The 11233-nt window shown below is 37.6% G+C and overlaps 1 protein-coding gene across 1 annotated transcript in view; it reads left to right on the forward strand.

Moving 5' to 3' along the window:
* The window catches only part of TAB2 (TGF-beta activated kinase 1 (MAP3K7) binding protein 2), a 67437-nt gene extending 56520 nt beyond the window's left edge, over nt 1-10917 (forward strand). Inside the window, exons 4-7 of the mRNA XM_056343077.1 lie at nt 4418-4578; nt 5226-5319; nt 6626-6706; nt 8862-10917. Coding sequence (XP_056199052.1) covers nt 4418-4578; nt 5226-5319; nt 6626-6706; nt 8862-9007 — 482 coding nt within the window. The 3' untranslated portion in view covers nt 9008-10917. The remainder of the gene's footprint in view (nt 1-4417; nt 4579-5225; nt 5320-6625; nt 6707-8861) is intronic.
* The last annotated feature ends 316 nt before the right edge of the window (nt 10918-11233 follow it).

Raw genomic sequence — 11233 nt, forward strand, 5'->3', positions numbered from 1 at the left:
ACTGAAAGGGATTTGAGTTACTTGATGCTTTCCATTGTGAGGCCATGTTCTATGCTGCTTATAATTTATCTAGACTGTGCACAAAACCTTTCATGCTAGGTGCTTATCTCACTTTAATTTTAGTCAGAACAGGTGAGTAGTTCCTCCGGCCATGATTAGAGAAAACTGTATTTTTATCAGCTTTTCCGTTTCTGCCCAGAATGCTCCTTATCTTGGCAGGGAGAACTGAAACTGGCTTGGGGTAGAAGAAATGTGGAAGGTGGAGTTGCTTTGTTGTCAAAAGGGATTTCCTTTACTTTGTTCTGGTGAAATACATTTATGTGCGTGGTCCAACCCAGGAGAATAGAAGTCCCGTTGAGCCTATCTGCAAGTGCTTCTGCCTGCCACCTAAGAAGCTTTACTTCAGTTATGGTGTGTGTAAGCACTCCAGTCATCTTCCATGATTAGATTTCTGGTTTTCCTCTCAAGTAAGTCACAGTGGCTAGTAGAAGACGGGCACAGATCTCTTTGTTTGCTGTCAGAACTGGAGGTTATATGACATGAAAAGGAGTAGGGTACTGCTCAGATAGAATCAGCGTGGTCACCCGGGAGTGCTAGGTTGTATCTCCTCCACTGACTTTGATGCTAAGAAACTCACTGTCACCACACTTCTCAGAATATTTTCGGGAGTTCCAATTTGAGATACTGCGGACTTGCTTGTAGAAACGTTGAGACTACTCATCCACTACTAAAGTCAGTAAGAATTATTAATGCTGTGAGAAAAATACTGCTAGGTGCATGTGCCCAAGAGGACAGCCAAAGAAGGATGCATTTTTTATGCTAATCTATTTAGTGTCAGTTCTCTGCGCGTACAGGAGTATCATTTCTCATTACTTAGCAGAGATTTCAATTTCTAATGTAATTTTATTAATGATGCAATCACCTAAGATTTCAATATGCAATTTAGTATAAAGTGTCTTACAGATGAAAACCAGTGAAATCCTGTTAGAAACTGAAAATTTTGTACTCAGAATGTTGTTGTGATATACGCTCACAGTGCATGCAGTCATATGTTGAGTAGTGAGGCTAAACAGTTATAAGTTGCTCGCTCTGTGTATAGGTTTTTGGCTGTATAATGGGCAGGCATCCTATCAAGAAAATACATAATTGTGTAATAAAATCTTTATTATCTATGTTTTTATACTAGAGAGCTTAAGTCCCTTAGTTCAGTACAACTTGGCTTTTGTCTGATTTGTTCACGTTTTCTTTAACTTGGTCAGGAGGTCATATGCATAGAGTTGATCATTAGTACCAATAATAGGTATGTATGTGGATGTATTTTTACTTAGCAGTTCTGTGGTTTAAATATGTTAATTGATAAATCAGTTTGGTAATTAGACATTTTGTACATTTCTTGCTTTGGTTTCCTGGAGCTCTTTAAAATTTTCAGAAAGAGAAAAAGCTCCAGGAAACAAACTTCTTAAAATACTAACCAGTCCTTGTAGATGTTTAAAAAAACCAAGAAAACCACCCACACAACTTGAACGAGATACAGCTGTGCCCCATCCTCCAAGGGGCCTTAAGCCCTTAACATCACATGATTTAAGAAAAAAAATACAGCTTTCTATTTGGCTGTGTATATCAGGCCCCACTTTTGAGTGACACTTCAAAAAATTAAATGAAAAGAATTTTGGAAAGGGAGGGGAGAAAAAAATCAATGTGAACTCTTGAAATTGCGTATTAAATGCATATTAAATGACTGAACTATAATGATTTGCAGCATTTTTGTGGAAAATGTGCACTTTGAATGTCAAAGGAAGCGGTGGCATTTGCCGTACTGTTCTTGCCAATCAGCTGAATGTGAACATGCAGAAGCTGAAAAAAATGAATGTGCATAATACCCTGTTTGCACATCATTAAAAAGTTGAACATGAAATCTGTTCTGGTTGTGGTACAATAATGACGAGTCAAGGAGGCAACCTTTGTACTTTTGCTAGGATGATTACAGTAAACAGCTGCTTTTTAAGGATGTCTGAATAAACAAGTGCAAGCGTGAGGATTTCTGGCTTGTACTCCAGATTAATCTGTGTAGAGTCTGCGTAGGTGGAATTTCCTTTGTGCAAGAAGCACAGGGTTATCAAAAAGTCCATTAAGTGTAAATGAGATCTAGTAGCTGAATTGCATTAGATTCAGAAGTGCGCGGCATTTTTCTTAGCGTTTTCAGTTGCTCTGGTCAACACTAGAGGGAGCTGAATACTTAAATTCTGTTTTTCATTAATAAATACTGCAGTGGAATATGGGGAGATTTTTGTTTTCCCCACCCTATTTTTTCCTACAGCTGTTAAAATGGTATTTAAGCAAAACTACCAAATTCTATGTGAAAGCCAACACTTAAAGCCAGGGCAAAGTCCTCCAGAGATGCTAGACTTACCCTTGAGGCCATGTCATGCATCCTGGAGGTAACTGTGATAGCAGTCTTCCTCGCTTTTCACACCCAGCGTACTTGCTGCTCACCAACAGCCTGCATCCACAGTTAGACAGGTCTGAAGAGTTCTGAGTCTGGTTGGTAGAGCAAAGCTGTGTTCCTGCAGGTCAAGTACCGATAACCCGGGCTTCGAGGCGTTGCCTCAGCAGTAATACCAAGGTAATGAAAATTAGGACTATCTAAAAGTGGAAATAAAGTGTAGAAGGAAAAAGGGCTTGTACTCTCTCTGCAAAGTAGACTTTGATTTCCTTTCTTTATAGTTGTAGCTACATTTGTAATTCCTGGAGTTCATAAATGGGAAGAAGTTTTCAGCTGTTTCTAGAAGGCTTGTCAACAGGGGAGGGAGTCTTTTGAGGCTGCTTACCTGATGATCCCAAGTCTTCAACAAAAATTGTTATCCCGCCATGTCAGTTACTATATTTTTGTATTGCATGTGAGCACAGCTGCAACTGTAGTGTGACCAGGGGCTGCCCCCAGTGTAGATGCCTGTTTATGTAGACGTTTCTAAATTGAACAAAATCAAGCAGAAGCTCAAGCACCTTTGTCATCTCGGTATCTTTTTAACACAAGTGACTCAAAAGCCTAGGCTGAATCTCAGTAAGGCCTTGCAGCTCTGTTACACTGTACAAAAATAGTTTGGCATGGTTGTTCCTTTTGAAGAACCTCTGGAAGACAAAATATGATGTGTGAATGAATGAACAGGCAGGAATTGCAGCAGAGAGCAGTTCTGCTTGCCAAAGATGTGGAAAGCTGTATCTTTTTGGTGTGCCATTTTTTCCTTTACTACTACTCAGGAAACCTAACCAACCAAATTTGAGTGGTTCTGACTTTTTAGTACTTGAAGAAATCGTGGTGAATTAAACATCATGTTCCAGCCAGAGTTTTGCTTAAACACTTCTGAGGCAAATTCAATCTTTATAAAAAAAGTAGCAATAACAAGGTATTTTAAAATTTTCTCAGTGCTATAAAGGTGTCCGTGGTCTGTGAAACTGATCTTAGTTTATATGTGTTAGTAATTTCATGGATGAATGAGTGGTTGTGCAGAAGTTGAAATAATTGTTGGGTTTATTTAATGAAATAATTCTCCATTTTTATAGAAGGCGATAATTGCTTTGAGCAGTGTTATCTGCCTGCATGGTGATACTTAATAATATACCTTCAATGAAATAAACTACTTAAATTGTATGAATTTGATTGCATCTTCGGCTGCTTATGTTCTTTAGATCTTTAAAAGCTGTGGTTTAAATGTTAATTTCACATTTCACCATTTTTAAATTAGGTCTCCTCATGCCATTTTCTTTACAAATAGTAAGCAGTGTTAGAAATTAGAAGCTGACCTAATGGTTCGGCACCATAGTTTAGGGATAAAATGGCATACAATCCAGCCTCTGCGATAAATATAACTGATGTTTGCCAGTGGTATTACTTGTAGTACTTTCTGTGTTTCATTTGGTGTCTCCTGCAATGACAAGAACATTGGATTATGTTCCAATCCAAATAGCAGTAAAAATCAAAATCTTGATGCTTATCTGGCATATATAGTATTCTGTATTGCAGCTGTCTCTCTGAAATCCTCTTCATACTACCTGTTCTACAATGGTTGGGCTGAATACAATGCAAGGAAACATTTGGGTTTGGTTTCTGGTAGTCATTCCTGTAGATTGGTTGGGGTTTTGAAAGATTTTTACAGATCACAGCTAAATTTTCTATGGTCATCTGTTACATTGTGTGACTTTCGCATTGTATTTGCTTGTTATCTGTAACTGATTTGTGCTGTTTTGAAAAATACAACATTTTCTTTCCTGTGGCAGAGATTTTCTTGTAAGGAGAATGGAAAGGCAATCTGTAGCAATGTTTTTGTATTTTCCCAAAAGAATACTAACTTTCATCTTTATCTGATGTTGCCATGTGAAGGGTAATAAAGTAGATAAAATGGGACTTTATGTATTGCAGCTTTACTGGTACACCAGAAGGCGAGGATGGAGCGACTTCAACGAGAACTTGAGATTCAAAAGAAAAAGTTGGATAAACTAAAATCAGAAGTCAATGAAATGGAGAATAATCTAACACGAAGGCGCCTGAAAAGATCGAATTCTGTTTCCCAAATTCCATCAGTAAGTTGAAACGTCTGTAGGCTATAAACCTAAACCACAAGTGTGGTCTGTCACAATAAATTAAAGGAACAGTTCCTTGTATGCTGACAACATAATAGTGACAGGCAGTGTAGCTAGAATTAAACTGGTAAACAGTGTCATTTAGAGTAAAGACTAAATGTGCATTATTTAACCACAGACTTCCAGTTCACTAATTGCTTTGTGAAGTGTTGCTTTTAAAGGTAGTCACAAAAGGTTTGACCTGGTAGTCCTTTTTAACGTTTCAGACTACAACTTAATACTCCATACTGCTTTCCACACAAAGTGTTTTTTGGTCTTCATGCTTATAGCAATCTCAAAGAAGCTGATTAATGCACCAGTTTCCAGTGCCAGAAGATCAGCCATTGATCTGGTGGACCACTGGCTGTGTTTTGACTACAATTTGGAGTTGCTCAGTCAGCTCTGAAATCTGATGAGAGAGAAGAATTTGGTGGGTCTGAAAGCTTTTTGTAAGATTACGCTTGGATTAAAAGAAAAAGGCTGTTTTTAGGGAAGATTGTTTTTTTATCTTCACTTCTGAAATAACTAAATGCTGCCTACCAATGCATGAACGATAACTGGCAATAAAATGGGAAAAATTAGTCTAACAGGCAGATTTATTTTTTCAGCTGGAAGAAATGCAACAGTTAAGAAGTTGTAACAGACAGCTGCAGATAGACATAGATTGCCTAACCAAAGAGATTGATCTTTTTCAAGCAAGAGGTACAGTATATCTTAGTACATCAGCAACTGTAAATGTTGGTGTGTCTTTCCTTTCTTCTTTCACTGTCTGCATGTATCCAATTATCAGAAGTGTCTGTTATAAATGTATAGACAGTTTGCAAAATCTTCATGTCATTTTGAGTGAAACCATGGAAGTAGTTGTCTTCTCAGCCTGTTTTTGTTGGCTTTATGATTTTCCTAATCCCAGTCATTTCTATCTCATACTTTGCTCAGAAGAGAGAAACTTGTGATGCCATTTATTTAGTAAGGGGAGGGGCGGGAATCTGATTATTTGAGCACCAAAGAAGAGGGAGAAGTAGTTTTGTGAGCGATACAGCTGTGCATATGTCAATATCTCTCTTGTCTTCCACTTCTGCGTTACAGTCAGGGTCTCAAGTTAGCAAATAGAAAGTACAGTTTTGACTTCCAGTGTGCTCTCCTCCTTCCACTTTCCTTGTCTGCAGGGACGCAGCCTTAGGTCGTGAGGGTGAAATTGAGACAGCTGAGCCAATTCAAGAGCTGCCAGCAAGAGGTCCCTCTCTCTTCCTGCTTCCCTCTCTTACTGTGCTCTGGCTCTGTGTTAGCTTTTTAGACCCTTTGCAGAGCTGATTCTGCTCACTAGCCAAGCAAAAAATGTTGCATTGCTGGAAAAGCTTGCTGCAGCTGATGTGAGGAGAGGCGCAGGAAGGGAGAACTGAGATAGTGAGAGGGAAGGGGCTAGTGCTTTCTACTTCCAGCAGCAGCGAGCTGTTAGATCAGTTCGCTCAAAAGCCATGGAAGTTCTTCAGTGTACCTGCAGATAAGGAGAAAGTAGACAGGTGTACTTGAATGTAATGCTGCACTAAAAACTTGACCTTAAATAGAATATTCAGATTACGTGTGATTTTGTATCTCTGTTACAGTAAATTGGAGGCAGGAGTTCCTTGTAAGTATTAAGTGTAAGCATAATATACTGCATAGTAAATAGCACATATCTTTCCGTATAGTTACAATTTAGAAAGTCTCAGGTAAAATTTACTAATAAAATGCTGTTAAATATTTAAGAGTGGCAGAAGAAAACACATTTAAGGAGTTTGGTCTGCTGGATTCTGTTTCAGACTTGATATTGCATATTTTGGGCAATAAGTATTTTCAAGTGTTGTTGACATCACTAATACCTCACTTGGGTCTCTGTTGACACCTTGATACAAAAGGTGATAATGAATAGTAGTTCTGTTTCAGAATTACTGCCAAAAAAACCTGATACGCTTTCCTACCCAAGTTTATTTTTAAAACTGCTTCACTTTTTTTTTTTTTTTATTTTTAGGACCACATTTTAATCCCAGCGCTATTCATAACTTTTATGATAATATTGGATTTCTTGGTCCAGTGCCACCAAAACCCAAAGGTACTATACTGGTAAAATTTTGATGTAATACTAATATGTGGTTTGCATCTAATATCAAGTTCTATTCTGTTAATGTAGTTTAAATGTTGATTGTGAAATAGCATACAAACCTTGCATTTTATTTGTATTGGCAGTAATACACTTCTATTTGCTCTTCTCTTTTTATGCATTCAGGAAAGTAGTATATTAAATAGGGTATGTTTGAAGATGGATAATCCGTTGGGAGGTGTTTTAAGTAAATGGAAGCATCCATCTTTTTTAAAAAATTAATGAGAGGTAGATTGCTTAGGGATGAGTGAAACTTGTTTAAATAGTGAAATTTTCATAATTGTCCTTGGTGAAGAGTGGATTTATTTACGTATTAGAATAACTCAGTTTGGTTACCCTGACTGGACTTCCTGGCTATGTAGAATTTTTATTAATGATTTACATAAGAGCCTCTTCTGGCTATTGTTAAATACAATTTTAGATAGTTGAAGAGGAAAGGAATGCTGCCCAATAGGGCAGTCAATATTGCTGAATTTGTTAGTCTTGAACATTCTGCTTGTTTTTAAGTTTTGCATGTTACTCATTCTTTTGCCCTAATGGGATCTCAAACAAAACAGAATAATTCTTACATGTTACATAAAGCAGAGAGTGAAATTAACTGTTTGCGACAGCATCTTGGTGCGACCCGTAGGCAGACCAAATCCACTGATGTTTCTGTGCAGTCTTTGTTCTCCACATAGTACAGATGTGTATGTGACTGGTCCTTGTCATGTGTGTTAACTTGTTACACAGTCTCATCTTACAGATTTCTGACCATTCTGTATTTCAAAATGGTCTAGGTGAATTTGACTTTCTTGTCCTCCAGACTGATACTGTTCTTCATGCCTTAGAAGGATTTTTAATCTTTTGTCCTATATCATTATGCAGGCTGTTAGTGAAAATACTGAGTGAAGTTAAAGCCATGCAAAGTCCTATTAGATACATTTTACAGCCAAACCATGAAGAATTTATCAGTTCTGTCAATTACATAGTTCCCTTTACAGTAAATAAAAACTAACCTAGCAAAGAAAAAATTAAAATACGTTTTCTGTGAGTAGTTTTTAACGTTTGCATCAACTCATCTTCTAGGAACTCACAAATTTAACTGTTCAGTAATTTGGTAAAACCTATCTTGAAAATGCAAAGTTAACTCCAACTGGTTTCTAAACCTCTTGAGTTCCTCTTATCCTTTATCTTTCTTTTTAAAAAAGTATTGTTGCTGTATCGTAGTCCTCCATTGACTTTTGTTTTCAGTTCATTTTATTTTTTAAGTTTTAACTTAACTATGTTATAGGCTGAGACTTAAAAAAGAATTATCACTGTTCACAGAATAATGAAAAATTATTCTTTTGCAGTTGTGATCAGTGGCATGGTACTTCTTGATGTTGTCGCTGTCATTTTGCAGTGGTTGCCATTGGCTAGTTGCTAATGAGATATTCTCCACTTGAAATAATTGTCTGGAAGACTTTGCTGCAGTTGCCTAAATGGGCAACCCTTAATCTGAAGTCACTTTTCTCTCTTTTTATCTTTTTCATCTCTTCATCTTTTCTCTTAAATTAGTTCAAGGTTGTTGTCTAACACATCATGCAAAAAGATGCACTTGTATGCTTGGGAGGATTACAGTGTAGCATGACAGAGCTAGCCATTGATTTTTCCTTAATGTATCTGTCTGCTTATCTGGTTTGAGGAAGAACTGCTAATACTCATTCTAGGGTCAAAATGTTAAATATATCAAAAGGTTACAGAGCACTTACTTCTTGCCATAACAAATTTTAGACTGCTACATAGACCTCAGACTAATAAATCTTGTGCATGTTTCCTGTGCCGATTAATTTCTGAATTTTATCTCCTTTTCATGCAACAGCTTTGAACTGAGACCAAAAGGGAAGAAGGCAGAGCAAAGGGGTGGGAAACTTGCTTTTTATAGTTTCACCTTGTGCCATTTGGCTGACTTACAATCAAGCTCTAGTGAAGGGGGTGGTAAAAAGCTGCCTCTGTCACTTGCAATAACTGTGCTGCTCTCGGAGGAACAAGATAGTTCTCAGTTACTGAAAAAAAAATCATCTCAAAATTCTTTCCATGCTGTTCTTAGTTAGTAACTGCTTATCTTATCTCTTTCATGTCACAGATCAGAGGTCCACTGTGAAAACACCAAAGACTGTTCCAGACACAGATGAAGATGAGGGAGCTCAGTGGAGTTGTACTGCCTGTACTTTTTTAAATCATCCGGCCTTAAATCGCTGTGAACAGTGTGAAATGCCCAGGCATTTCTGAGCCAACAGGCCTGTTACCTTCTATAAAACCATAACAAACGTACAAGGAACTACCCAGTTATTGGGGGGCAAAAAAAGCATTTATGCGTGGGATTTTGTAAAATTGAAGGTGTGACGAGATGGTATTTTGCTAATGTTAAATGTCAGCCCACAGAGCTAGTAATACCTCAGTGTTGTGTCACAGGCAGTTGAAATTGATCGGCTGAAAGGTAATCTGCTGAAAGACTCGGTTGCCAGCTGCCTAAACCATGTACAGTATTACCAGTATCCCAGTAACACACACCATGTTCAGTGCTTGGGTGTTGCCCATCCTCTTCTCTGCCCCAGTGTCACTACTGAATTTTGACAGGGGAAAGGAATAGAGTGCTAGTGTTTTTGTTTTCAGAGCTTTCAGTGAAACACTACATGCACAGAGGAGATCTAAAAGGAACAAGGTTTAACTATTTGAACTGTTTGCTGCCACATAGTGCCTTCGATAAAGGGAAGAACTTCACAAATCAGTGGTACTCTTTGCCTTGTCTTCCCTGAAAACATCTCTGTGAAGCCAGAAATCAGTACAATCACATCTGAAGATGAAAAGGAAAAACTGCATGCGTTGTCTGTACAATACACACAGTGAAATACCCCAAAGCTTTTCCTACTGTACATAGCTCTAGAGCCTGCTTTAAGTGATTTCTTTTCTTCACCTTTATTATTTTCTTGTACTTCTGTATGTATAGTGTAATAGTCTTTTTGTTAACTTTCTTTTTTCCCTTTAAGTGATTAAGCACGATCATGTCCCTTTTTTTTAAGCTTTTATCTGAGAGAAGCAATGCCTTAAAATAAGAGCATTAATAAGAAACTATGCACAAAATAGCTTTCCTCTGCTCATTCTGTACATTGCTCTTGTAAATGCTGATGATCTGTGAAGACCTGCAGATGCAGCGTGGTAAAAATGCAGGAAAAGTTGGAAGAATTATGCATATAGTTCACTCTGTACACTGAGTTTTACGGTGGGTGACACAAGGTAGCGTTTTGTCTGGTGTGAGGAAACTTTATACTAAGAAACTTTCAACCCACCAACAGATCAGCATCTGATTCAAGCTTGCTTCATCTGCTGGGTATCTTGCAGACTCCTGGAGAGAGATTCATTGGGGAAGTACATACAGTGCCAAAATCAACAGCAGCAGCATCGTACAGCTTTGTTCAAGGACTTTAAATGCTTTCCTGTTTTGGCAGCCGGTTTCTAAACCTGACTTTGTGGTGAAGTCTCATATTTATAGAAAACAAGGATAGCAATATTTAGGACAACTGAAATAAAGGCTGGAAAAGAGAAATCAAACAGACTTGAACACTGAAGCAACCTCAAGCATCTCTTTATTTTGATGATCTATTTTTTTAAGGAAAATATTCACGTGATCGGGGATGTACGTAACCAAGATCAAGAAAATGGAATTCCAGTACAGTATGCATGAAAGACGGCACGCAAAGAATTATGTAGCAGCACTTAGCGTGAGGCTGGAGGGAGTGCTAACAATGTAGCAAGAGACAAAGTAGACTGTCACCCACTGTAAACATTTGCCAGTGGACACTTTTATTAGGAGTTTTACAAGTGATCTATGTGAATGCACAGAGGCCTTTGTTTTGAAGGCTTTGCATTTTTTTTTTATGTGGGAAGAAAATGCCAATCCCAGGTAATTAGGCAGTAGACCCAAAGCACTTGCATTCAATGCATTTTGTTTATAAAATGAGGCCTTGTTTTTCAGCTTCATCTGCAGTTCTATGTGAAGATTGACAAATCAGTTTTTACCTGTTTATTAATAAAACCTAATTTGGATATCTTGAGTTGATGGTTTTGTGATTTAGCTGGGTAAACTGCCTTTGTAACAGATAAGTTATTTATAAAAATTAAAAAAAAAAATTATATTCTAATGTTTGGTTTTGTGATTTGTTTGTTTTTTCCATGCTGTGGAGCAGCAGAATATTCAACGGAACAATAAGCGTTAATAGTATTAAAAGTAGGCAGATTTCTTGCCACCAGAGATTCTATTTAAGCCTTTGTTTTGTTGAATCTTGTCTTTCCTCCCATGTATTATTCTGTTAAATTCTAATTCCGTGAGCGTAAGGAATGTATTCTGAAAAGTTGCACTGACAAGATTGTGTCCTGACCAGAGAATCATTCACTTTATGAATAATTAGTAAGCTAGACACGTGCTCTTTTTACTTCATGCTTTAAGGGTTTATGATT

Source organism: Falco biarmicus, chromosome 6 (assembly GCF_023638135.1).
Source record: "Falco biarmicus isolate bFalBia1 chromosome 6, bFalBia1.pri, whole genome shotgun sequence".
NCBI classification, from domain to species: Eukaryota; Metazoa; Chordata; class Aves; order Falconiformes; family Falconidae; genus Falco; species Falco biarmicus.